This window comes from Gorilla gorilla, chromosome 1, assembly GCF_029281585.2.
Source record: "Gorilla gorilla gorilla isolate KB3781 chromosome 1, NHGRI_mGorGor1-v2.1_pri, whole genome shotgun sequence".
Lineage (NCBI taxonomy): Eukaryota > Metazoa > Chordata > Mammalia > Primates > Hominidae > Gorilla > Gorilla gorilla.
In genome coordinates this window covers 238,616,738-238,644,195 of record NC_073224.2, presented here as the reverse complement: position 1 = coordinate 238,644,195, position 27,458 = coordinate 238,616,738, and the positions used below count along the sequence as shown (strand labels likewise).

The window sequence follows — 27,458 nt, the reverse complement described above, 5'->3', positions numbered from 1 at the left end:
TTGGACAGAGGCCTGACGAGGCTGCAGGGGCCAGGTCACAAGTCTCTACATCCCCTGCAGTGCTCGGTGAGAGGCGGCCCCCCAGCTGCTGGGTCTTTATTCCCTCTCCTCTGCGCCCACCGGACCAAGGAGGAAGCACAAACAGGGGCGAGACACAGTCAGGACCAACTCCTGGCCCGGTGCTGTCCTGTTCGGCGTCACCCCACTGCGCCCCCGGCTGTGCTCTGCCACCTTTGAGGACGACCTCCAGCTCATCGCGGAGGACGTCAAAGATGCTGTATCTTGAGTTGGTCTCGGGGATCACGTGGCGCCGCAGCCAGCCTCCGCATGCAAACTGGTAGAAGTCGTCACACGGTTCCGTGGTCGGGTCCATGTTCTGGAGGATCCTGGCGGCTGCTCGTCCCCATGGCGTGGAGCAGGGAGAGGGGAGACAGAGAGAGTTGTGGACAGCCCAGAAGCCTGTCTCCCGGTCCAAGACACAGCCTGGTCCCTCGGGAAGGGGCTGCTGTCCATCCAGTCGCAGCTGTGTGCCCAGGGAGAGTTAACCACCCTCTCTGAGCTGCAGAGAGGGAATCCCCCAACCTGGATTCAGTGCTAGGGTTTTCACTTATTTATTTTTAGAGACAGGGTCTCACTCTGTTGCCCAGGCTGGAGTGCAGTGGTGTGATCACAGCTCACTGCAGCCTTGAACTCCTGGGCTTAAGCAATCCTCCCACTTCAGCCTCCTGAGTAGCTGGGATCACAGATGTGTGTCACCTCTCCCAAATGCCTTTTTAAAAAATTTATTTTAGAACAGGGTCTCGCTGTGTTGCCCAGGCTGGTCTGGAACTCCTGGGCTCAAGTGGTCCACCTCAGCCTCCAGAGTTGCTGGGAATTCAGGCATGAGTTGGCTGGGTTTTCACTTATTAACCACATGATCTTGAACCTCAAACCCTCCGAGACTCATTTCCTTTTCTGTGAATCCGGGAACACCAGCGGTCTGACTTGCAGGCTGAGGCGATGGCTGAGATGGTGCCAGCTCACAGGAGGTGCTCAGCTGGTGACCCTGCCCTTCTGTTCTGTCCAGGACCTTTCTGTTCTGACTCTGCCCCCTGCCCCCTCACTCATCCGTGTGCTTGGTCCCCAGAGGGAGGGACGACTCTTACCACCATGGGGGTTTGTATTCTGCTAGAGAGGTTGGCTTTGCCCCAGGAACCCCGAATGTGCACCGGACAGGGGAGACCCAGGCTTCCCACTGAACGCTTTCAACTGGGGTAGCTGGGCTGCACCCCCCGACCAAGAACCGTCCCTCAAATTCTGTCCAACTTGGCCTTGGCCACTCCACCTCTGGGGCTGGGGACCTCACGGAAGGCGTGTCCACAGGCCCCCCAGCCCCCAGCACGGGCAGAAAAGCCACAGTCCAGAGCTTCTCCACTATTGGCGCTTTCACAGCCTGTTAACAGTTTTTGTCATCTGCAAATAGCGGTACCTGACCCCCAATTTTAAGACAAATTCCTGGGAGAAAATTTGAAGTAAGAAAGTGGCTATTCATTGAATCTTTCTTTCTATAAATGTGGACAAAAGCCGCTGGGGTTCTTGGGACGGGATGCTGTTGCTGCAGGGCCTGGCTGCTGGAGGCTGGGGACTGGGGGCCCAGCGGGTGCCAGATACCAGAAACACCAGCTCCGCCCGCTCCACAGCGAGTCCGAGTCCGGCCCACCCGGCTCCACCGCCCGCAGTGTCTTGGAGTTGCTTCCCTGGGCCTTGGGCGGCGCCTGCGTCAGTGTCAGCCGGGAGCCCCCAGCCCTTGGGCAGGCTGTGGACGGCAAGGGGGCGGGGCTTACCTGCCATCACGCAGCCAGGGGTGGTGCAGACCTCGCTCACCTCTTGGGCCTCTGGGATCCCTGCGGGCAAGGAGCAGCCTGAGCACCGGGAGCCACGGAGAGGGTGGGGCAGGACTGGAGTGGGTGTGGGCGGGGCAAGGTCTGATGGGTGTGGCATGGGGATGGGCATAGACTGGGGTGGGCGGGGCAAGGTCAGGGTGGGTGGAGCATGGGCTGAAGCCAGTAGGGCAAGGCCAGGGTAACCAAAGCATAGGCTGGTGGGGGTGGGGTGTGGCCCTCCACCCCATCTTCCATCCCCATGGGTGGTCCAGCCTGGCAGCCCAAGTCCTCCCCTGGTGGCCCAGGCCTGAGGCCTTCAGTGATAGTGAGCTTCGTTCTTTGTCCTTGACCCCTGCAGGGACCTGGGAGCCTCTTTACACCCTCTGCCTCCATGTACCCCCACAGCTGCCCCAGGCCCCAAGGGCTGAAGCCGGCCATTCTGCCCTCCTGCCTTCTGCCCAGCCCACTCTCACCTGCTGCCAGGGCCAGCTCCTCCAGGCAGTCTGCCTTGCTGCCCCTCTCTGCATGCCCTGCCCCAGCCTGCCCCAGCCTGCCCCACCCCTGTGCCAGCTGGTGGAATTGAATGTGCCGAGGCCACGCAGGAGCAGGTGCGGAGTGTCCACAGTGCCCAGTAAGCCTCCTGCGTCCAGCAGGTGCACCCAGCTGAGGTCCCTGCCACTGTCCTCTCCCCATGGCCCTCCTCCAGCACATGAGGGTTGGGCAGAACCCAGCCCCTGCCCCTCCACGGAGTCCCCCCACCTTGGGAGGCCGGCGCCCACCTGCCTGGGGCTGTTTTGGAAGGGAAGGCAAAGGCTACCTCGGGGTTTTCGTTTTACAAAGGTCCTCTCCTCCTGTAAGAAGCACAGCCGGCTAGCAAGGCGTGGCAGCTGCTTCCCTGGGGAGAAACACAGCGCTCAGCTGCGGCCTCCTGCCTGCAGCTCCCTGGGGTGCTGGGGGCCTCCCTGGGTCAGCACGCCATCTTCCCACAGTGCTGGGTGCTGTAGCCCTACCCCTGTAGTGAGGGCTGGTCCCCAGGGCAGCGAGACAGGAGATCCACAGAGTTCACTGCAGGGGCCGGCTTCAATCTGTCTCCTGCTGGGCTTGAATGGGGGGCGGTTTGCCCTGCCTTGCCAGCCCCACCCTTTAATTCTCCCTCCACCCACCCCAAGGTCCCCGATGTGCCAGGGCCTAGAGGGGTCCTGAGGTGAGACCTTTCTCTTCCTGACAGCCTCCTCTACCTCAGGATCTTCCTGACCCTGACAAGGCCCACACAAGGTGGCACGCTCCTGGAGTCCCACAGGGCAGGCTCTTTAGAGGGACAGGGCCTTTTCAGAGAGGGTGGCTTCCCACTAATGACCCTTGTCCCTAGCCCCTCCACCCTCACTGCTGCTGAAGGTGCCAAGCCACCCTCCCTCCATCTCTCTACTGCCTGCTGGGAGGGGCCTGCCTGGTCAGCATCGGGGGCTCCTGGGATGGCTGTCAACTGCCTGGAGAGATGTGTGGGAGAGGAGGGTGGGATGGAGAGAAGAGAGGACCCCAGGTCCAGAGAGGTGACAAGCCAGGCCTGGCTACCCTCAGACCTGGCTTGTGGCCAAATTTCCCCAGCAGTGAGGCACACAGAGGACTGAATGGAAGGAGGGAACAGGGCTCGTTCAGGTCAGGGCTGTTGGCAGGCCTGGAACCTGGCCTAGCCCTGGGCAGAGACTGCAGAGAGCGTGCTAGAAGCCACAAAAATATCAGCTCCTTGGGGGCCTGGCCATTCAAAAAGCCATTAGTCCAACACTGGATGATGACTGTGAGCCAGGCCAGATGCTGGAGTTCAGATGTGAGCCACACAGGGCCCAGCCCTCAAGGAGCCCCCTGCCCGGTGGAAACAGGGAGAAAGTGCCGCATGCTGCACACACCGAGGTAAAGTGCTGAAGGGCAAGGCTGAGCTTCAGAGCAAAGGAATCCCCCAGGCCAGCAACGGAAAGGAGGTGGTGAGTGCGAGCGGAAGGCACGGCTGCCCTGTGGTGTTTGCCAATTGCAGTAACCCAGAGCCTATGGACCAGAGACTGGACTGTGGACTCCAGAGGGCCTCACCTCAGCAAAAGAGTGGATTCGAGGGACATCACCTCTGACCAAAGTGGTGACAAGGAGGGCAAGGGCTTTCTGCTTCTGATTAGGATGCAGAAAGTTGAAATTGACTGTGGCCCCCACCCTAGCCAGGAGAGCAAGCTGGAGAAGCTACAGCATGGGCACTTTTAGAAACCCACGAGAGCTGAGGACATAGAGAAACCAGCATGAGTCAAATTCCAGGGAGGAATGAGGCCTTCCCAGGAGAGGAGAGGCCTGTGGCTGCATTGCCTTTGGAGTCAAAGCATGAGGAGGGGCACATGCGCCTGGCAAGGCCGTTCAAGCATGGCGGCATATGTCTGTAGTTCCAGCTAATTGGGAGGCTGAGGTGGGAGGACTGCTTGAGCCCGGGAGGTTGAGGTTGCAGTGAGCTGAAATTGCACCACTGCACTCCAGCCTGGCAGACAGAGTGAGACCCTGTCTCAAAAAAAAAAAAAAAAAAACAAACCTAAAAACTATGAGCTACATACTGTCTGATTCCAATTATGTGACATTCTGGAAAAACAAAACTTTAGAGAGGAGAGATGTTAAATAGTAGTTGCCAGGAGTTTGGGAAAATGGATGTTGAAGAGGTTGAATAGGTGAAGAACAAGGGACTTTTGGGGGCAAAAAATGACAAATAGTGAATGCATTTGGCAGGGCAACTATTCTGTACGATACTGTGATGGTGAATGGTAACTATTTTGTACAATATTGTGAAGGTGAATGGTGAACGCGTTTGGCAGTGAAACTATTCTGTACGATACTGTGATGGTGAATGGTGAAACCATTTGTCAAAACCCACAGAATGTTACAGCACAAAGAGTAAACCTTATTGTATGCAAATTTAAAAAATTATTTAGACTGTCAGGGGAATCCCAGGATGAAACGCAGAATGAGACTCAAGACAAATGTATAAAACAATCTCACTGAAATGGATAGGGGAATAAAGTGTTGACCTAAGTAACTTTAGAAATGAGTAGAGTCTATGAGACTAAAGCAAAGGAAGCTGTACATAAGCACTGTACTCTAGTTGATAAAGTTGTCCTTCATGGGATCCCAGCTGAATTCTGAAACCACTGCACATATACATTGGAATGGAAAAAGTAAGTGGATAGCAGGTGGCTGGGCTTATTGCTGCTTCAGTGAGAAGTTACAGACAAGGAAAGGAGGAAGTCACAATGGTCCATGTGGTGGTGGAGTAGAATTGGAGACAACAGTGTGAACTCATTTTTAGCTTAATATAGATGCAGATGGTTGCATATATAAATATTTATAGATATGAGTATCTAGATGGGTTCATGTATACATACATATTCCTTTGCTCTGCCAGGTGAGCTAGACTAGAAGCAACACCAACCAAGGAGTAGCAGTAAGCAAAGAATAGGACCCAGCTCTTGGTTTCTGTTTGTTTTTCAGACACCACATTATCCTAGAAGCTGTTGGTTTTTGATACCATTATCCGATAAAAGAAGCCAGGGCTCCTTAGAAAAATGGTTGATTATACAACTGGGGTAGGAAACATATGGGATGAGCTTGGAGCATGTTGAAATGTCAAAAAGTAAGAAAGTGCTCCCCCCAAAAAAACTCACCCCAAATTCACGATAATGGGGATACATCAGAGGGTCATAGAAGCAACTGACAACTCCCAATGGCCAGAGTTGGAACAATTTGAGCAATGCAATATAGTAGTGGATTATAATGCAAAGTGTAAAATAAATATCTACAAATCATTGAGGAAATAAATAAATGAGGGAGAATAGATGAATCTCTCATACAGAAGAATGCCAAATACTTTAGGTAGATACTCTGCCTCTAAGGATGTGGAGCATAACTCCCCACTCCTCAGGTGTGAGCTGCACACAGTGGCTTCCTTTCAAAGACTGCACTATGAAAAAGAAGGGAAAAAAGTAACTTGCAGTGCAAAAACCAGATACTACCTCCAGCCAGGCAATTAAGGTTAACATCAACAGTGATAAGTCCAGTCATTGAAAGTGTGCACCTGTGACCTGCGGCCTTCCTCTTCAACACATGTTACCCCAGTCTAATCATGAGAAAACCATTAGGCTAATTCCAACTGAGGGTCATTCCACCTGATCAGTAATCCTCAAGACTGTCAAGATCATAAAAAACAAAAACACAAACAAGAAAACAATGAAAGTCTGAGAAACTGTCACAGCCAAGAGGAGCCTGAGAAGACGTGGTATTCTGGATATGACCCTGGGACGGTAAGAGGACAGGAGGGAAAATGGGGAAACGTGAATTGAGTATGAACTTTAGTTAATAGTAATATTATCACTATTGGTTCACTACTTGTGGCAAATGTATCAGGCTAATGCAAGATGTTCATAATAGGGGAGACTGGGGGTGGGGTATATAGGGATTTCTGTACTATTTTGCAATGCCTCTGTAAATCTAAAATTGTTCTAAATTTTTGAAATATTAAGGAAGGAAACCTGAACAGAAGATCTCAGACCTGTAGGACAATGTTAAATGGCTTAACATATATGTAACTAGAGACTCAGAGAGCAATCTTTGAAGAGATACTGACCAATAAATATTTAAAGTTAGTAAAAGATATAAATCTACCCCAAGAAGGGCAGTGTATCCCAAGCTGGGCAAATACAAAGAAAACCATCCAGCAGCATCATAGTCAAACTGTGGAGGACTAAAGATAAAGAGAAATTCAGGATTAAGAATTTCAAGACATACTTAAAAGCAGTCAGTGGGGCTGGGCATGGTGGCTCATGCCTGAATCCCAGCACTTTGGGAGGCTGAGGTAGGTGGATTGCTTGAGTCCAGGAGTTGAGACCAGCCCGGGCAACATGGAGAAACCTTACCTCTATAAAAAAAATTACAAAACAAAAATTAGCTGGGCATGATGGTGGACACCTGTGGTTCCAGCTATTTGGGAGGCTGAGGTGGGAAGATCACTTGAGTCTGGGTGGGGGGATATTCCAGTAAGCTGTGATTATGCCACTGCACTCCGGCCTGGGCAACAGAGTGAGACCCTAGCTCAAAAAAAAAAAAAAAAAAAAAAAGCAGACAAAAAAAAGACACATTATATTGAGGGGGAACAACAGTAAGAATGACGGTGACCTCTCACCAGAAAGAATGAAGGCCAGAAGATGATGGAATGAGCTCTTTAAGTCCTTGAAAAAAACAATAATACATTATCAGCTTATAATTCTATACCCAGCAAAAACATATTTCAAAAGTGAAGGTGAAATAAAGACATTTTAGACCAAAGCTGAGAACATGTGTCTCTACTGGATGTGCACCACAACAAATGCTAAAAGGTCTTCACTCAGAAGGGACATGAAACCAGTGGGAAGACCAGATTGGTGGGCAGGAATGATGAGCCTGAGAAAGGGGAAAGAGGGAGCAAAGTGTGACGGGAGACCCGGACCCAAACAGTGCCTCTGATTCATTTGTTTCCCATCTAGTCAGATGTATCCAGAACAAATTAGGACAACTGAAGAGGTGAGTTCATGCCTCCTACATGCCTGCATCCTGCCTCTACAGCTCCCACTGCATTCCCAACATAGGATTTCCCGTAGCCTTGTTGATGGGGGAAACCCCCAAGGAAATTCACCAGATGCTGCAGATCAAGGGCTGCCTGAAGATGTAGTGGGCTCCTGAGCAGCACTTTCAAAACTGAATTAGATGAGCTAGGCATGTTTTTTCCGTGTCATCCCTTAACTTACAGTGCCTCATTTAATCATCACAAGGAAGCTGGATCACTTGAGGCCAGGATCACTTCAAGACCAACCTGGCCAACATGGCAAAACCCCGTCTCTACTAAAAATTCAAAAATTAGTCAGGTGTGGTGGTGCATGCCTGTAATCCCATCTACTCAAGAGGCTGAGGTGGGAGAATCACTTGAACACAGTGGGTGGAGATTGCAGTGAGCTGAGATTGCGCCACTGCACTCCAGCCTGGGCGACAGAGCGAGATTCTATCTCAAAAAAAAAAAAAAAAAAAAAAAAAGAAGCTTGTGAGTTTCCTCATCTCTACTTTTCTTGGGAAAACTGTTGGGGAGGCAAGATCACACACCCAAGGTCACTTTCCTTGGGGGAGTGGCAGGGCATGGACCTCCAGACCCCATACTGGCATTCGACAGCTCTGTTCTTCTAAGAGAAAAAGCAAAAACAGTGAGACCCTTTTGACACAATGGCTGAAAAGAAACAAAATCTTACCCTAATGCTAAAATATGATCACAGGAAACACAGTCAATGATCTCTCCAAAAGGAGATTTTTCTTTTTCATAATTCCAAAAAGGGCAGCTTTCCTGAATACTCAGTTGACACAGGATCTTCTCTTTGTTCTTTTATATTTGCTTGAATAACTTCTGTAATATGCCAATCATTTTTACATAGGCTTTCTACATTTTAAAAACTATTTTTGACATTTCCTCTGAAGGTTTTGTTTTCCTAAAGTTTTCCAAATGCCTTGATTTGAATAAGACCTCTGCCACAGTTTGGATGTGGTTTATTTTTCCCTACCAAGTCTCATGTTGAAATGTGATACCCAATGTTGGGGGTGGGGCCTGGTGGGAGGTGTTTGGGTTGTGGACCTGATTCTTCATGAATGGCTTGGTGCCCCTGAGTGGCTTGAAAAGAGCCTGGCACCTCCTCTCTCTCTCTCTCTCTCTTTCTCTTGCCGTATGACCTGCATGCACAGGCTTCCCTTTACCTTCCACCATGAATGGAACAGCCTGAAGTAGATGGGGAGCCATGCTTCCTGTGCAGCCTGCAGAACCCTGAGCCGAATCCACCTCTTTTCTCTATAAATTGCTCAGTCTAAGGTAGTCCTTTAGAGCAACACAAATGGACTAAAACAATCTTGATGTAAATAATTTACATTTCTTTCTTTTCCCTCTCTTCTCCATCCCTCTTTCAGAAGAAACAAAGGCACAAAGAACTTCACAGAGTGGAGAAAGAAACACCCTCCCTGGAGGATGTGTAATCACAGACGGCTTGTCATGCCATTGCCGAGTTTACAGAAATGTGTGGCCAAGGAAACCTCTCGCCGAGAAGCCAATTTAAAGAAACTCCAGTCTGGTAGTGTCCCAAGGTGCCTGATGAAAACAAATACATATTCTCCAGAGGGAACATTTCTCAGCCCAATAACACAGGATCCCCATAGATAAAAGCCAATTTGAATGTGTATTTACATTTTTTAAAAAGAAAATCTTACATTAGTGAGAGACAACAAACAGCAAAACCAGAACCCCAAAGATTGCCAATTAGGAATGATCTGATCCAGAACGTATGGAAGCTGGCACCACTGGCCCTGGATCTGAGTCTTCTCTGCATCCGTGCCTTGGCCATGGGACTCCGTAGTTGCTCCCACAAAAGGGACAAATTATTTTTTTTCTTCTATTCTTGACTGTGGGTGGCCCAAGTGACTTGCTTTGGCCAACAGAATGAGGTGGGAATGACAGGGTTCCAGTTCTGAGCCTGGGCCCTAAGAGGGCTTTCATGTTTTCACCTGTCCTTTTGGATTTCTTTCACTGCCAGGAGAGGGATCTGCGCAGGAATGCTTGCCGGGCTCTGGTAGGAGGATGAAAGTTACATGGACAGAGCACCCCAGCTGAGCCCAACCTAGGTCAGATGACCCCAGGCAAACAGTGGAGATGCCTCACAATAAATCATTGTTTTATGCCAGTGAGTGTTGGGCTGGGTTTTAAGACCCCAATTGCTAAAATAAAATAACGTAAGTATGTTTGAAATGCTTCAAAAAGAATCAAAACTAGGCTAGGTGTGGTGGCTCATGCCTGTAATCCTAGCACTTTGGGAGGCCAAGGTGGGCAGATCACTTGAGGTCAGGAGTTTGAGACCAGCCTGGCCAACATGGTGAAACCCTGTCTCTACTAAAATTACAAAAATTAGCCAGGCATGGCGGCGGACACCTGTAATCCCAGCTTCTCAGGAGGCTGAGGCATGAGAATCACTTGAATCCAGGAGGCAGAGGTTGCATGGATCCGAGATCACGCCACTGCATTCCAGCCTGGGTGACAGAGTGAGACTCTATCAAAAAAAAAAAAAAAAATCAAAAGCAAGAACAAGGAACAATAAAAAATCAATTTGAAAAAGGATCCATTGTAAATTCTAGAAATAAAACCACGTAGTTGTTGAGATTTAAAAAACAAAAACAACTACAAACCCAAAAGGCTGAGTTAAGCAACAGACATAACAGAACAGAAGATTTAGTGAAATGAAGTGTAGTTCTAAAGAACTGACCCAGAATGCAGGAGAAAGTCAACGAGATGGAAAATATGAAAGAAAAGCTGAAAGACATGGAGGACAGTGGGAAAAACGGAGCAGATATGCAGTGGAAAATGGAAAAGGAGACAAAAGGGATATTGTAGGAGATACACCATCCAGGAAGATAAAGGGTACAATTTTCCAACATTAATATATGTTATCAGTGCTCAGCTTCAGGAATCACAACAAATCCACAGCAGAATAAATACAAATAATTTCACAGCTAAACAACTCATGATAACAATTCAGAATACCCAAGACAAAGAGAACATAGCTCAAGGAGAAAAGATTGTTCACCCAACAGAGGAGCGGCAGTTAGGCTGACTGCACTTTTCTCTGAAGCCACGTCTGAACAGCAGCAAGGGGAGTCAGAAGACATGAGAGCTAAATCTTCAAGATATTGAGAGAAAATAACAGCTCAGACTCATTTAACCAATTAAATGATCACTGAAGGATGAGCGCTAAATAAAGTAATTTTCACATAGACAAGAGATAAGAGTTTAATGCTGACAGATTATTTTCAAGCAGGGCTCCCCAAACTTGTCTGATCACAAGCAAGGTCTCAAATGCGTGTGGGATTCAGAGGTCTTACCCTACAAGATTCCCGGGTTTCACTGTTTGGGGCTTGTTATGGACTGACTTCGTGGTTTGAAGCCCTAACCCCTAATGTGACTATTTGGAGATAGGGCCTGTGAGGAGGTTTAAAATCAGCTCAATGGGCAGGGCTGGCGGGGGGCATAACCCGGTAAGTCTGGTGCCCTCATAAGAGGGGGAAGAAATGACAGAGCTCACTGTCTCTTTCCACTACATGAGGACACAGCAAGAAGGTGGCCATTTGGTAGACCAGCTTATTGAAGTGGGAAAACATTTTTAAACAATAAAATAATGAAAAAAAAAAAAAGCATGGGCCTTGTGGGAAGAAAGCATGAACCAAAAATAAACTAAATTTTCCAGGTGACTGATGGACCCTCCCTTCAGCCAAGGGCATTCCAAAGTTAACCTGAAAAACGAGTTCAGGCCATGATGGGAAGTGGGGGTTGGACATGCCCCATTATACCCTCTTCCCATTGGAATTCAGGCACAGCTGACCAGCATTCACCTTAAAACAGAGACATGCCAGGCGTGATGGCTCACACCTATAATCCCAGCACTTTGGGAGGCTGAGGCGGGAGGACTGCTTGAGCCCAGGAGTTTGAGACCAGCCTGGGCAACACAGAGAGACCCATCTTTACAAAAAATAGAAAAACCTAGCCAGGTGTGGTGGCATGTGCCTGTGGTTCCAGCTACTTGGGAGGCTGAGGTGGGAGGATCACTTGAGCCCAGGAGGTTGAGGCTGCAGTGAGCTGTGATTGCACCACTGCCCTCCAGCCTGAGTGACAGAGTGAGACCCTGTCTCAAAAACAAACAAACAAAACCAGAGACCTTAAGACTGAGAGAACAGACTAAGTCTAATAAGAACTACAATCTATTTTCTCCAAAGCCTGCTACCTGGAGGCTTCACCTATATAATAAGGACCTTGGTCTCCACAACCCCTTATTTTAACCCAGACATTCCCTTCTATTGGTTCCAAGTCTTTAGATAAACTCTTCCAGCCAACTGCTATCAGAAAACCTTTGAATCTACCTGTGATGTGGAAGCCCCTACTTGGAGTTGTCCCACCTTTCTGGACTGAACCAATGTACATTTTTTTTTTTGTTTTGGAGATGGAGTTTCATCCATCATCATGCAATGGCACAATCTCGGCTCACTGCAACCTCCGCCTCTCAGGTTCAAGAGATTCTCCTGCCTCAGCCTCCCGAGTAGCTGGGATTACAGGCAGCCGCCATCACGCCTGGCTAATTTTGTATTTTAAGTAGAGATGGGGTTTCTCACGTTGGTCAGGCTGATCTCGAGCTCCCGACTTCAGGTGATCCGCCTGCCTTGGCCTCCTGAAGTGCTGGGATTACAGGTGTGAGCCACCGTGCCCAGCCATATCTTACATGTATTGATTGATGTCTTACGTTTCCTGAAAATGTATAAATCCAAACTGCAGCCTAACCACCTAGGGCACATGTCCTCAGGACCTCCTGGGGCTGTGTCACGGGCCATTGGTCACTCATATTTGGCTCCGAATAAATCTCTGCAAATGTTTTACAGAGTTTGACTCTTGTCATTGACAAGAGGGTCTGATTCAGTTGGCATCTAGATCTTGGACTTCACAGCCTCCAGAACTAGGAGAAAATATGTTTCTGTTTTTAAGCCACCTGAGCATTTTGTGACTGTAGCCCAGGCAAACTGAGGGAGGGCCCAACGTCTGGATTTGTAACAATTTCCCCAGGTGATTCCAATTATCAAGCAAATTTGGTCAACACTGTTTTAAACCAGTGCTTCCCTAACATGAATGTGCAGATGAATCACCTGGGGGTCTTGCTGAAATACCAACACTGGTCCTGCAGCCTTGGTTGGACCTTGAGTTTCTGAATTTCTAACAGGCTCCCAGGCAATGGCTGACACCACTGGTCTGTGGGCCACACTTTGAGTAGGAGACCCTGAAGTATGTATTTCAGAAAGAAGAAAAATTATTTAATAAGAACTGCCCAAGATGTAAGAAGAAAGATGCATAATGGAATTCATGAGGATAGGGGAAGATCTGAGTTAACATTGACCATATTAAATAGTAATGTTGCTGATCTGTGGTAGGTAAAAAGTAAGATAGAAATCAAATTCTTGGCCGGGCGTGGTGGCTCACGTCTGCAATCTCAGCACTGGGAAGCCAAGGCGGGTGGATCACCTGAGGTCAGGAGTTTGAGACCAGCCTGGCCAACATGGCAAAATCCCATCTCTACTAAAAATACAAAAATTATTTGGGCGTGGTGGTGGGCACCAGTAATCCCAGCTACTTGGGAGGCTGAGGCAGGAGAATCGCTTGAATCTGGGGGCGAAGGTTGCAGTGAGCCAAAATAGTGTCACTTCGCTCCAGCCTGGGTGAAAGAGTGAAACTCTGTCTCAAAAAAAAAAAAAGGCCAGGCGCAGTGGCTCACACCTGTAATCCCAGCACTTTGGGAGGCCAAGGTCAAGAGATCAAGACCATCCTGGCCAACATGGTGAAACCCCATCTCTACCAAAAATACAAAAAATTAGCTGGGCGTGATGGTACGCACCTATAGTCCCAGCTACTCAGGAGGCTGAGGCAGGAGACTCGCTTGAACCCAGGAGGCAGAGGTTGCAGTGAGCCGAGATCGCGCCACTGCACTCCAGCCTGGCAACAGAGTGACTCCGTCTAAAAAAAAAAAAACAAGTTCTTAACGGCAATAACATGTGAACAGGGTGGGTAGTGGTGCAAAGAGTTAAACTGTTCTAAATGCTTGTATTGTTTAGAAGAAATAATAGAGATATTGATTACTTTAATATTTAAGTTAAATAAGCATAAAAATTTAAGGTAGAGAAGTTCTGCTTTTTGCCGAGGACATCAAAAGCTGCAATTGAATATCATTTCCTTCCGTACAAGAAAAAGCCAAAGAATCTACAAAAAGCACAACTTTTTGGAGCCCATCCAAGACCTGAGGTCAAAGACAATCAGGTAAACAATTTCCGAGTGACAAGGCCCTCCAAGGAAAGGCCGGATATGTAAATTATTTCACTTTGGTCAAGACCTGAGAGTAAGAGATGTTCCAAGTGGGTCACAAGAAATCAGCTAAAATTTTTCACACATTCTTACAGGCCCAGTGTGGGCTGCTACATGAGTTTGGAGTAGCCGGGAGCCCCCATCACGAAGAGGTTTTCACTCACTCCATGTTCTGTCCACGGCCTTTCCCAGATGCCTATGAGAAAGACTGGGGCAGGTCTCAGAAGGCTGGAGAGAGACTCCCTTGGTGGCCCAGGGATGGAGGCAGGGACCTGCTTTGGCTGAGACATGAAACTATACTCGTCTGGCAGGCAGCAAAAGCTTTAAACCACTGAGGCAGGTGGAACCCCTTTCACACCCAGGGACCAGGCAAATCCCCTGTTCTGTAGGAGGGTCAGGAGTAAAAATCCTTGGCCCATGGAAGGGCAGGAGATCCTTGTGGGCCCAGAATCCTAGACTGACATCGAGCAGTGGTCTCCTGCCTCTAGAGGAGGGGTAGGCAACTCAGGCACAGGGCGAAGCTTGGTTGACATGGGGATGGGGTAGGGATGCCAAGAGGTGCATCCCCAGCCCCAGGTATACTAGGCCTGCCTAAGCCTGAGATTGGGCCACGACACCAGAGAGCCCCCACCTCCAGCCCGGGCCTAGTACTGACCAGCAACAGCAACTCACCACTCACAGAAGGACCAGGGCATGGGGAGGATGCCCTCTGTGTCATAGGCATCCAGACTGCTGAAGGCCAAGGCTGGAGCAGGCAAGAGGAGAGAACCGTCTGGTCCCCGGGCTGACTTCTCTAAGCGCAGGGAACAGGAGCTCATTGCTGGAGAAACGTGAGTCTGAGGTGCACTGTGGGTAACAACAGCAGTAGAACCCCCAGCCAGCTAACTCCTAACCAGAGGAATTCAATCCCTCACACTCACGCACTGATGGAAGAGGAGGTGTACCTAATTCTGTATATTAGGAAACCGTCCTGCATATACCATTTCAAAAAGACTCATATACCAAATGGTGCAATGTATTATTATGTAAAAATTTAAACACTATTCATGAGGCTCCTGATTTTATGTTTTGACAAATATTGGAGTCTGCAAAGAAGTATCTCAGACCCTCCCACAGCAGTGTATTGTGATGATGTTGCCAATAATACAGAATATTACTAATGACAGCAATAGCTCTTACGTTCTTAACAGTGTGTTCCAGGCCCAGTGCAAATGCTATTGATCTCAGTCTCTACTTGTATCGTCCATTATCACACTGCTAGAAAGAACTACCTGAAACTGGGTAATTTATGAAGAAAAGAGGTTTCATTGACTCCAGTTCCTCAGGCTGTACAGGAAGCGTGGCTAGGACGCCTGAGGAAGCTTACAATCATGGCAGAAGGCAAAGGGGACGCAAGCACGTCTCACCATGGTGGAGCAGGGGAGAGAGAGAGCGCGAAGGGGGAGGAGCTGCACACTTTCAAACAACCAGATCTCGTGAGAACTCACTCACTATCACGAGAACTGCAAGAGGGAAATCCACTCCCATGATCCAATCACATCCCACCAGGCCTCTCCCCTGACACATGAGGATTACAATTTGACATGAGATTGGGTGGGGACGCAGAATCAAACTATATCATTCTGCCCCCAGCCCCTCCCAAATCTCATGTCCTTCTCACATTTTGAAACCAATCATGCCTTCCCAACAGTCCCCCAAAGTCTGAACTCATTCCGGCATTAACTCAAAATTCCGAGTCCAAAGTTTCATCTGAGACAAGGTGTCTGGGGCCTAATGGGCCTATTTGGATTCTGGAGGCAGCACATTCCTCATTTGGGTGTGTTACTTCAGCCCATTTATCAAGTGACCCAAAAGGCTGCCAGTGTCGAGTGGGGTCCAGAACAGGAGCAGGCTCTGCAACAGGTCCAGGCTGCTGGGCAAGCTGCTCTGCCACTTGGGCTGTATGACCCAGCAGATCCAACGGTGCCTGGAGTGTCAGTGGCAGATAGATAGGGATGCTGTTTGGAGCCTTTGGCAGGCCCCTGTGGGTGAATCACAGCGGAGCCCTCTAGGATTTTGGAGCAGGGCCCTGCTATCTTCTGCAGTTAACTGCTCTCCTTTTGAGATAGCTCTTGGCCTGTTACTGGGCTTTGGTGGAAAGTGAACGTTTGACTACGGATCACCAAGTCACCATGCGACCTGAACTTCCTATCATGAACTGGGTGCTTTCTGACCCATCTAGCCGTAAAGTGGGTCATGCACAGCGGCATTCCATCATCAAATGGAAGTGGTATATACAAGATCAGGCTCAAGCAAGTCCTGAAGGCACAAGTAAGTTACATGAGGAAGTGGCTCAAATGCCCATGGTCTTCACTCCTCCCACCCTGCCTTCTCTCCTCCAGCCTGCACCGATAGCCTCATGGGGAGTTCCTATGACCAGTTGACAGAGGAAGAGAAGACTAGGGCCTGATTCACAGATGGTTCTGCATGATATGAAGGCACCACCCACAAGTGGACAGCTGCAGCACTATAGCCCCTTTCCAGGACATCCATGAAGGACAGCGGTGAAGGGAAATCTTCCCAGTGGGCAGAACTTCAAGCAGCGTACCTTGTTGTGCACTTTGCTTGGAAGGAGAAGAGGCCAGATGTGCGATGCGATTATATACCGATTCATGGGCTGTGGCCAATGGTTTGGCTGGATGGTCAGGGACTTGGAAGAAGTATGATTGGAAAATTGGTGACAAAGAAATTTGGGGAAGAGGTATGTGGATTGAGCTTTCTGAGTGGTCAAAAACTGCGAGCCTGGGTGCTAGCCACAATCTGATAATGCTTCCTCATGATCTAAACTGTACGATAAAGAGAGAAGGGTTCACAGACCAGGTTTATACACGAGGGGCACTCCAGTCTTGGGGTTGGACTTCTGTAAAAAGCCAGATGTAAATATTTGAGGCTTTGTGGGCCGCATACGTGCTTCATCTCACCTGTTCAACTTTGCTGTCCTAGCAGGAAAGTAGCCATAGATGATACATAAATGAATGGGTCTGGCTGTGTTCCAATAAAACTTTATATACAAAAAGAAGCAAGGGGTCAGATTTGGCCTATGGGCCATAGTTTGCCAACCCCTGTACTAGAAAATGAATACAGTTGTTTTGGAGGAGTAGAATTCTAGGATGGACATGAGACTGTATTTCTCACTGTCATTTTTGTAAAAACATTTGATTTTATAAAAGAAAGTTTATAACTTTAAAAATAATTAAAACAAAAAAATCTAAGATAACTGTTGAAAAGATAGAAATACAAAACTTCCAAGTTAGTTGAGGGAAAATAGAGGAAATAATGATAGGTTGATCCAAAACAAGGCAAGAAAACAGAAAAAAAGCATGAGACACACAAAACAACACAATAGGAAACACATACATTTTAGTTGTCCTGGTAATTATAAACCAACAAAATCCTCCAATTAAAAGATAGACAAACCCCCAATCCAGCCATACACGATTGAAAGAGACACATCTAAAGCTAAGGAGATGAAAAGTTTCAAAGAAAAAGAATGGAAAAAATAGACACAGCAAATGCTGAGTAGCTAGTACTCATGTCAGGCTCAACAGGATTTAAGGCAAAAAGCCTTGTTAAGTCAGAAACGGTAACTACACAGTTTCACGAAGTGAAAGATATATTAACTTCATATGTGTATCTTACTACAATATTAAATTTATGAAACTGATTTTATAATTCATACCTAAATTTGCATTCACATAGTAATATAGCCTTAAATAGGTAAATTAGGTAAGATTTGACTTAACTACAAGAATGGGTGATTGTTTAGTGCAAGATTTTAGCATATACACTTCAGTACTTGATTTTAAGAAATCATTTTCTTGATCTTTCCAAATCTTTCATTCTTTTGAGATCAAGAGAATGGAAAAAGAGCCAATATGTAGAAGACTTGATTGATCTAGTGGATGTAGATAGACACCATCACTCAGCATTTGGTGATTGAGCCTATTCCGCAGCACACAGGGCTTATTTATAAAATCGATCAAGTGTTAGCCCCAAAGCAAGCCCAGCAAATATCAAAGAAAGAACCACATAAATAATGGCATAAACCATGGTTTCTGACAACACAGTTAAGTTAGAAATCAATAATTTTAAAAAAGTAACTAAAAACTCATGTCTGGAAATTAAAAAAATTTCTAAATGACTTATAAGTCAATGAAAAAGTCATAATGGAAATGAGAAAATACACAGAAATAAATGATAATAACTGCTTAGAAAACCTTCCACAAACAATCCTGGACTGAGGCCAAGGTCAGCTGTGGGGTCATTCCTGGTGGGGGGTCTTGATGGGGGAACAGAGGGCTCTGCCGCCCTGGAGGGAGGGGGTCCAGGGCCCGTTTCCACACTGGAGTGGGTGGAGGCAGGCTTTGCTGAGATCCATGGCACCGTGGGGCACTCCCGAGCACCTGGCTGGGCAGAGAGGGTCTCTCTGGGATGGGTGGGCTCAGGCCCCTTGGCACGACCCAGAAGAAGAGAGAGGCCTCCTCCTACCGCACAGCTGGGGGTGTGTGTGGGGTCAGCCTTGTTTTATGAAAGCCTGGAAAGCAGGTGTTTTGAGACCAGCAGGCTCTGAACAGAGCTTCCCTTGGGCTCTGGGTTCCTCAGGGTGAGTGAGCCTTTCCCTCCCCCACTGCCCACCGCCCATGGAGGTCGCAGGACCCCTCTGTCCCAGGGGAGACCCTAGAGGGCCAGGGGCTGCGGTCTGGGCAGCAGCCACACTGTACAGTGGCCACCCATGCAGCCCCGGGATGGGACGCCCTGCACATCCACAGGCAGCACCCACTTCTGCTTCACAGACACAGCCTCCCGCAGGGGTGGAGGGATGGTCCCAGGCAGTGCGCAGGGCTCCAGACATGAGGGAGCATTCTAGTAACACAGGCTGAGGCGCCCCATTGTTGGACCTGGGGTGCGAGGTCCGCCATGAGCTCTGAGTCCGGTGCCTGCCACTGTGGGAGCGCCCCACGCACCTGCCCCGGGGGTGAGCATTGCTCCCCGATGTGTGCGCGCTGCCCGGTCTCAGAGGGACCAGGGCTGTGCCTGCGGAGGGGCTGGCAGGGGCGGCTGGAAGGTGACCAGGTCTACGGGTGCCTGGGAGCCCCTGAACCCAGAGGGGAGAGCAAGGGAGGGGCCGGCGTGGGGGCGGGGTGAGTGTTCCTGGGACAGCCCGAGGTTCCAGCGAGCAGCCCTGGCCACGCCTTTGTCTCCTTGGGACCCCAGCCTGGCCCCTTCCCGCCGTGGTCCCGTGACCTGACGCGGCCTTGAGCGGGGCGGGGGCGGCAGGACCCTCAGGTCTCTCCGCAGGATGGCAGCGGGGGAGTGAGGCAGCCAGGTGAGCCCGGGCGGCGGGAGGGACACGGACGCCGGTGGTCCCCAGCCGGGGCTGAGCGGCCAGGCAGGGAGGGGGGGGGCGGAGGGGCGGGCGACAGACCCTCCACCCTCCGGGAGTCCGGCGGAGGAGGAGGAGGAGGCGGAGGCGGAGGCGGAGGCGGAGGCGGGCGGGTGCAGAGCCGCAGAAGCAGCGCGCGCGAGTCGGGGCCGGGGCAGAGCTTTCTGGAAGGGACCGCGGGCTCCCTGCAGGTCAGTGCCCCTCCCGCCGCCTCTGAGTCCGCAGCTCGGCCCTGGGAATCCCTGGGTGCCCAGTGCAGACCCACCTGCCCCATCTGACGGGCGGGCTCGGGCTGGGGGCAGGCGGACCCTGCAGCAGGTGCAGCGGGGCGAGCGCGGAGAGCGGGCGCGGGGACAGGCGGGGGCGGGGCACCCGCACTCACCTCTGCGGTCTGCGTAGAGGACACCCAAGGCCACCAGGGCAGCGGTCACCACCAGCAGCAGCAGCAGCAGTCCCCCCTCCAGGAACCCCGGGCGCTTCTGCCCTGCACGGCCGGCGCTCTCCACCATCCCCACGGGGCCTTCGGACTTCCCCATCAGCAGGGCTCTGGACGGGAGAGCACCGCGGAGGAACCTGCAGGCCCAGGGCAGGGGAGAGGGGAGAGGGGCGTGGAGCTCCCCGAGCCCGGCCCGAGGCTGGAAGGGCCGGATGCTGGCTGGGAGCGGGCGCTGGGTGCCTTTGGAACACTCTGTTCCCGTCTCCCTCTCCAAGCCCACAACCCTGGGTGACTGGGTCCCGGAACTTTCCACACTACCCCTGGGCCGGAATCTCTGAGTACATGGAGGTTCTAGGACTGGGATGCTCCCAGCTTGGGGTCGCAAGCTGGACCCAGGAGGCTCAGCCCCTGTGCTGTCAAGGGACCCCTGTAGTGGAGCCCCCCTGGGCTGCTCATGCTGGGTGTCTTGGAGCTGTGGGCCTGAGCGCTAGGTCAAGGACGCTGTCGGGGAGGCCACTTGGGCTTCTGGGCTCCCAGCCCACCTTTCCTCTTGGAGCCCAGAAGCCAGTGATGGGCGACACCAGAACAGTAGGTACCCACACAGGCGGTGACTACGTGGGCCAGGAAGGGATCTGCAGGGCCAGGCAGGCTTGAGTCTTAGCCCTGGCAGCCACCTGGCTGGTGTGCAGCTCTGGTCGTCCCCTGACCCTGTTGTTATGGAGGAGACACCTTCTGGAGCCAGTAGGGCAGTGGGCAGCACTTGAAGACACACACGGCTGGGCACAGGCTGCTGCTGTAGGCAGGACAGGGAGCTGGGCAGGAAGGGTTGGGGCACAGGACACTGGACTCAGGAGGCTCCCAAGTCTGCGTGCTCCAGTGTGCGTGTGAGTATGTATGTGTGGGAGTGTGAACCTGAGTGTACACATGTGTGCAAATGAGTGTGTGCATGTAGTTGGGCATGTGCATGTGTATGACTGTGTGTGCATGTGTGCATATGTTCTGATGTATGATTGTGTACACACACGTGTGCACATGTTCTGGTGTGTGCATGTGCATGACTGTGCATGAGTGTGAACGTGTGTGTGCGCTCTGGTGTGTGCATGTGTGTGACTGTGCACTTGTGTGCGTGTGCTCTCGTGTGTGTGTGCATGATTGTGTGCGTGGATATGCACTGTCTATGCTCATGTGTGCATGTGTGTGACTGTGAGTGTGCACGTGTGTCCTCTCGTGTGTGCATGTGTGTGACTGAGTGTGCACGTGTGTGCATGTGCTCGCATGTGTGCATGTGCATGATTATGTGTGCGGATATGCACGTGTGTGTATGCTCGTGTGTGCACGTGTGTGACTGCACGTGTGCTCTCATGTGTGCATGTGCATGATTGCGTGGATATGCACGTGTGTGTACGTGTGTGACTGAGTGTGCATGTGTGTGTCCTCTCGTGTGTGCATGTGCATGATTATGTGCATGGATATACACCTGTGTGTGTGTACTCTCGTGTCTGCATGTGTGTGACTGCATTGTGTGCGTGTGCTCTTGTGTGTGCATGTGCATGATTGTGTGCGTGGATATGCACGTGTGTGCATGTATGCTCGTGTGTGCATGTGTGTGACTGTGATTGTGCACCTGTGCGTGTGCGCTCATGTGCATGTGCATGTCTGTGTGTGTGAGTGTGCACATATGTGAGCACATGCATGGATGTGCACATCCCTCGCTGGCACTCGGAGCCCTGCTGGGAAGTTGCCCGGCCCTAGGGAAGCGGCTGGGTGCTTTGGCCTTCCAGCACTTTCAGTCGTCACACGCAATCACACACCTGCTGTGCTGAGCCCCAGCTTAGCCCTGTACCAGGCAGGGCGGATAATGTGGGAGCAGCGAAAGGAAGCCAGGCCCAGTCCTGCCTGCGGGCGGGTCAGGGACTGGCTGCTGAGACTGCCAGCACCTGGGCTAAATATGCTTCCGCCCCCCTGTACCCCACCGCCCCCCTGCTGTGGACTTTGCCTGAGTTCTGTCCCTGACTCCCTGGGAGATCCTAGATGTCCCTTAGCCTGTCTGGGCAACACCCTGCAAAGGTGGCTGGGCCAGCTCATTTCAGCGACTCCTCCAGGGCTCCCTGACCTCTGGCTGTGTGAGGAGTGGGTACGGGGACCTGGACCTCACTCCTCTCCTCCAGGTCCCTTGCTCCTCCCTTCCTGTCCCCTCAGCCACCTCTCTCAGTCCCTGGCTCTGTGAACCGCAGCGTTCATGCATCCACACACCCTCAGATGCTTCCTTTGACAGCCTCTGCTGTGCCCCTAGACACCCCTGTCCCGCCACTGGCTGAAGCTGGACTTTGGAGCCATCTGCCTCCCTTGCCTGCATCCACACCCTGCGCCAGTCCTCAGCCTCCAAGCCCATCTCAGTCGGACCCTTTCTCATTCCTGCCACTCGCTGCCTGTTCCAGGCCCCACCAATCACCTCCCCCTGAGGGGTCTGTCTCACCCACTGATCCCCACCACAGGGGCCCAGGGGCCTGTAACTAGAGTCAGAGGCCGTCACTCCCTGGCCCCTGGTAGCCAAACCCTTGGAGGAAGAGCCGGGCCTTGCCCTGATGTCAGTACCCTCTTTGGCCCTCCTCCCCTCTCACTATGCCCTCCCCCTACCCTCAGACAGGCCCCCCAGGTTTCTCCCCCCACCCTCCCCACCCACCCAGGCAGGGCTCCCAGATTCCTGCCTAGCTCCCCTTCCCAGTGGGGCCTTCCTTGGCTCGGCCTTGGGTTCAACTCGGGGAGCCCCAGCCCCTCCCCTGCTCTGTGTCTCCAGGGACTCCCAGCTCCACCTCCACATCTCCTCGCTACTTCTGCAGCCCCCTGGGAACGTCAGCTCCACGGGCAGGGACACCCTCTGTGGGGGCCGCTTCACCTAGACTGGCACCCCCACCCCAGAGACCTCGGTCATTATCTGTTGGGTGAATGAATGAATGAATGATGAATGAATGGATCAATCATTTGGACAAGTCTGAGCACAGCTTCCACGAACTTCTTACTTTGGTCAGAATTAATGAATCTGCTCCTGCGTCCTGAGTTCATTCTGTCCTGCAGGTATCCACAGACGGCTCCATGTGCCCCACGGCACACACAAAATAAACACCTTCAAATTGAGCCGAGTACCCAGGGCAGGTGTGGAGTGTCTGCTGAGGTGAAGGCACTGCGGCTCCCTGGGGACACTCGTGGCCTCTCCAGGTTACTACAGATGGGGGACAGTGGGTCCTTTGGGTAAGATAAACCGTATGCCAGAGGGGGCTGCCTGCCCTGGCACAGGCGAGACTGCACACAGGACGCCCCGCCCAGCCTCCTGAGAAAGGGGCTGAGCGCCTGGAGAGGGTTTCAAGGCCCAGGAGAGGGCCTGGAGAGGGTTTCAAGGCCCAGGAAAGCAGGCCGGGTACTTTCCTTCAGCACAACTCACCTTTGCTCACTCAGGAGTGGCTGCCGCCCACAGTCAGGCCCCTGGAGACTGGGTCCCAGTGGGTTGGAGTTGGGGTGAGCTGGGCCAAGTGGGTGGATTTCCAGGGACTGGGATGGGAGAGCAGTGGCTTGGGGCTGAGTTGAGGCTGCCTGCAGGCTTCTGGGCCTCCTTTGTGATGCAGGCATGGGCTCCCTAGAGGTGGTGACTCCTGCTCACAGTCAGGAGGTTCCACTGGGGGTGTGGCATGGGGGGAGGGGCTGAGGGCAGCTTCTTGGCACCCGGGCTGCCCTGCCTTATGGGTGCCCTTCTCAGGGCCTCTGGCCCCGCCTCCCAAGCCGCCCTCCTTCCTTGCTTCTGTCTCCTGACCTTTCAGTCCAAAGGGGCCCCAGGGGCTGCTGGGAGGAAGGTCAGGCCCTTGTCCTACTCCACACCCTCTGCTCTGCCCCTAACCACCCGGTGGGGGGTTACAAAGGCCCCACCCTGGGTGTTCTTTCTCTTCAATCTCCAAGGAGGATGGTGGGTTCTGGGGATCTTGCCAAGGTGCAAGGGGAAGGGGTGGTCCTGAAGGGGGTGGGTGCTGGCTGCCAGGAGGGTCCCACCCAGAGATACTAGCCTGGGTTTGGCTGCTTCCCTCTGCCCACAGAAAACTCACGAGGTTCAGACCACAAGCTACAGAGGGTGGGCAGCCCTGGCCGGGGAGCTGGCAGAAGGGCTTTGTGGCTTCTGAAGGGTTCGCAGTGATAAGAGTGTGAGCCCTGCACCCAGCCCTGCTTGCGGACGGGGGTTCTGGGCAGAGCAGTCTCTGTCTGATTCTCCAGGCCTGATGAGGTTCCTAGCTTCTGTTTCAGAATCCCCAGAACGAGTCCTCCTGCCCAGGCATGAGTCAGGCAGGCATGTGTCAGGCCATCTGGGCGGGGCTGGGCCACAGAGCTAGGGGTCCCACGGCAAACTGCTCCTCACGGCCGCCCCGGCCAGATCTCCCACGCTGAGTGCTGTTGGAAGCTTTGTCTATGGCCCTTTAGGTTGGCCAGGCCCTGGGAGGAGAAAGGCTTCGAGCTGCAGCCAGGCTGGGATCAGATCCCAGACACCACCCTGAGCCCGGGAAGTCTCTCCCTGGGGCCCGCTGGCTGTCCTAGCAGCCCCCTGCCATCACGCCCAGCAACCAGCCCAGGAGCTGCAGTCTGGCCTCAGGCTGCCTGGGTTGCTGGCCCAAATGGAAACAATGTCAAGGCCAGCCAAGCAGGAAGCCGGGACCGCCCTTTCTGGGGAGCTGGGAGTGGGCCAGGGTCCAGCCTGGCTGGAGGCTCCTGCTATGGGGAGAGGCCAGAGCCTTTCCGAGCCCACCTGCCTGACAGCCCTGGTGCCAGCAGGCCCTTTCTGGATGTCACAGTGTTCTTGTCTCTAAGGTACAAATCCACAGAGGGAGAAACAGATGCACGGGTCTGGCCTACTTCAGCAGGGGCTCCCTGGACTCTGAACCGACTCCCCAAGGCTGGCCCTGTGCATGCTCCTCCTTCCCGAACCCCAGGCCTGTCCAGCCCAGCAGCCCCCAGCCTGGCCCAAGGCCACCTGGTGACCTGGGCTGCCAAACTTGGGACCCCTTATTCCCAGGTTCTCCCTGCTTCTAGGTGACAGCAGGAGGCTTGGGTCCTAGCCTGGCACCTGCCAGACAAGAGAAACTGGGAAAGGAGGCTAAAGGCCAAGGAGGCTGCAGACCCCGAGACCTACCCCGGTCACTGGACACTCACAGATTTGCAGGTGCCCGGGGCAGTGCAACCCAGCCGCCCCAAACACCTGCACAGATGACTCTCTCCCCAGACACCTACACAGACGACTATCTCCCCAGACACCTGCACAGACCATTCCCTGAAACACCCACACAGATGACTCTCTCCCCAGACACCCGCACAGACCGTCCCCCCAGACACCCACACAGACCATCCCCCCAAACACCCACACAGACCATCCCCCCAGACACCCACACAGACCGTCCCCCCAGACACCCACACAGACCGTCCCCCCAGACACCCACACAGACCATCCCCCCAGACACCCACACAGACCGTCCCCCCAGACACCCACACAGACCGTCCCCCCAGACACCCACACAGACCATCCCCCCAGACAACCTACACAGAATAAACTGTCCCCCCAGATACCTACACAGACCGTTCCCCCAGAAACCCACACAGACCATCCCCCCAGACACCCACACAGACCGTCCTCCCAGACACCCACACAGACCATCCCCCCAGACAACCTACACAGAATAAACTGTCCCCCCAGACACCCACACAGACCATCCCCCCAAACACCCACACAGACCGTCCCCCCAGACACCCACACAGACCATCCCCCCAGACAACCTACACAGAATAAACTGTCCCCCCAGACACCCACACAGACCATCCCCCCAAACACCCACACAGACCATCCCCCCAGACAACCTACACAGAATAAACTGTCCCCCCAGATACCTACACAGACCATCCCCCCAACACCCACACAGACCATGCCCCCAAACACCCACACAGACTGTCCCCCCAAACACCCACACAGACCATCCCCCCAGACACCCGCACAGACCGTCCCCCCAGACAACCTACACAGAATAAACTGTCCCCCCAGATACCTACACAGACCGTTCCCCTAGACACCCACACAGACCGTCCCCCCAGACACCCACACAGACCATCCCCCGCAAATACCTGCATGGATTGTCCCCCCAGACACCTGCATAGCCAGAGCCCAGCACCCCGGAGGTGGACATTAATCCCATCTCCTAGGGAGATTGGGGGAAAATGGGTGTTCCCTGCCCGTCCTACTCTCTGGGTTGCTGTGGGATGTGGAGATCCGAGGAGCAGCCCCAGCTCAGGGGTCCAAGGAGGCAGGTGGGACGGGGGTCAGGGAAGTGCTTCCTGCAGCAGCCCTGGGGCCAGGGTGGGCCTTGAGGGCACTAGCCTTTGTCCACACTGCTGTGGGGCTGCCCTCACCCAGGTTGCCGTGTCCACCCTGCCTTGGGGGCTGCCCTCAGGCCCTGGAGACGCCTGCCTGTGACTGCCCCACACTCTCAGGCCAGGCTACTGGTGGCAGGTCCTGTGCTTTGGTGCACCCCAGACGTGCCCAACAGGCATTTCCTCTGCCCATTGGGAGCAGGGCCTCTCCCTTAGGTCTGCCCAGCTACGCTCTGGGCAGGAATGAGGTGCCCCACTTACAGAAGATGCACAGGTCAGAAGAGGCTCACCAGCATTTCTGGGTGAGCCTCTTTCCGGCTGCTGGGACGACAGCCGGGCCTCTGGGGTCCCCACCTTCCTTGTCAGCTGCCTCCTGAAGTCAGGCCCTGGGTATCCAGGGCAGGAGGGAAGGGGCCCAGTGGTCCTGCTGCCCCAAAATCTGTGTCATTGAGCCACCAGCCCATCCCCAGTAGCTGGAGCCTCTGCCTCCTCACTTGTGAATTCCAAAAATCTGAGACAGGTCTCAGTCAATTTGGGAAGTTTATTTTGCCAAAATTAAGGATGCACACCTGTGACACAGCCTCAGGAGGTCCTGATATGTGCCCAAGGTGGTCAGAGGACAGCTTGGTTTTATACATTTTAGGGAGATATGAGACATCAATCAACACATGTAAGATAGAGTTACATTCTTTTGAGTTTCTGATGAGCCTTTCCAAAGAAGGCAATCAGATATGCATCTATCTCAGCGAGCGGGGGAATGACTTTGAATGGGATGGGAGGCAGGCTTGCCCTAAGCAGTTCCCAGCTTGACTTTTCCCTTTGGCTTAGTGATTTTGGGGCCCCAAGATTTATTTTCCTTTTACTCTCCTAAAAAGGGTTTTTTTTTTTTTTTTCAGATTGATCGCAGAGTTGAACAACAGAGAATGTGTGCACAGTGCCAGGCACAGGTGTGGTCAAGATTCACCTGGGAGAGGAAGCGGGCAGGGGCAGAGGAGTGTGGCCACCTGAGCTGAGAGGCTGCATGGCAGGTGACCATTATTACCAGTGTCACTGGCCAGGTCACCTCTCTGAATTTTGTGGTTGCAACTTCCATGATTCCCTAGAGCTGTTTTTACCTAGAATTAATGAAAAATTCTGCACATTAAATTCGTGCTGTTAGAATCACTGTTGTGGTTTCCATCTCCCAAGTAGACCCCAACTGATACATAAATTCATACTAGGAGGGGGTCCCCAGAGACAGGCCCTCAAAGTGATACAGTCAGGTACCTCTTTGGTCACTTTGCCAGCCAGATACCTCTGGCTGCTGACACCCCCCTCCCCAGGCCTCTCTTGGCCACGCTACCTGCCGCAGGAGGTGGCCCACCCACTCAGCCTGCC

The 27,458-nt window shown here is 52.3% G+C and overlaps 1 protein-coding gene and 1 long non-coding RNA gene across 4 annotated transcripts in view; one reads left to right on the top strand and one right to left on the bottom strand.

Moving 5' to 3' along the window:
• Nucleotides 1–23,258, bottom strand: part of MMEL1 (membrane metalloendopeptidase like 1) — a 41,664-nt gene extending 18,406 nt beyond the window's left edge. For 2 of the 3 annotated variants that reach the window (XM_019010223.4, XM_063703350.1), the window contains exons 1-6: nt 23,128–23,253; nt 20,231–20,481; nt 19,635–19,825; nt 2,680–2,757; nt 1,824–1,883; nt 232–393 (exon numbers count right to left, since the gene is read on the bottom strand). In XM_019010223.4, coding sequence (XP_018865768.3) covers nt 232–393; nt 1,824–1,883; nt 2,680–2,757; nt 19,635–19,788 — 454 coding nt within the window. In that variant the 5' untranslated portion in view covers nt 19,789–19,825; nt 20,231–20,481; nt 23,128–23,253. Of the gene's footprint in view, nt 1–231; nt 394–1,823; nt 1,884–2,679; nt 2,758–19,634; nt 19,826–20,230; nt 20,501–23,127 lie in introns of all 3 variants that reach the window. The other variant, XM_055349165.2, reaches the window with a different exon arrangement.
• A 147-nt stretch (nt 23,259–23,405) lies between these two features.
• LOC129524421 (uncharacterized) lies at nt 23,406–27,242 on the top strand. Its single transcript, XR_008668184.2, has 3 exons — nt 23,406–23,643; nt 24,150–24,533; nt 26,978–27,242. It is a non-coding gene; the product is annotated as an uncharacterized lncRNA (long non-coding RNA).
• The last annotated feature ends 216 nt before the right edge of the window (nt 27,243–27,458 follow it).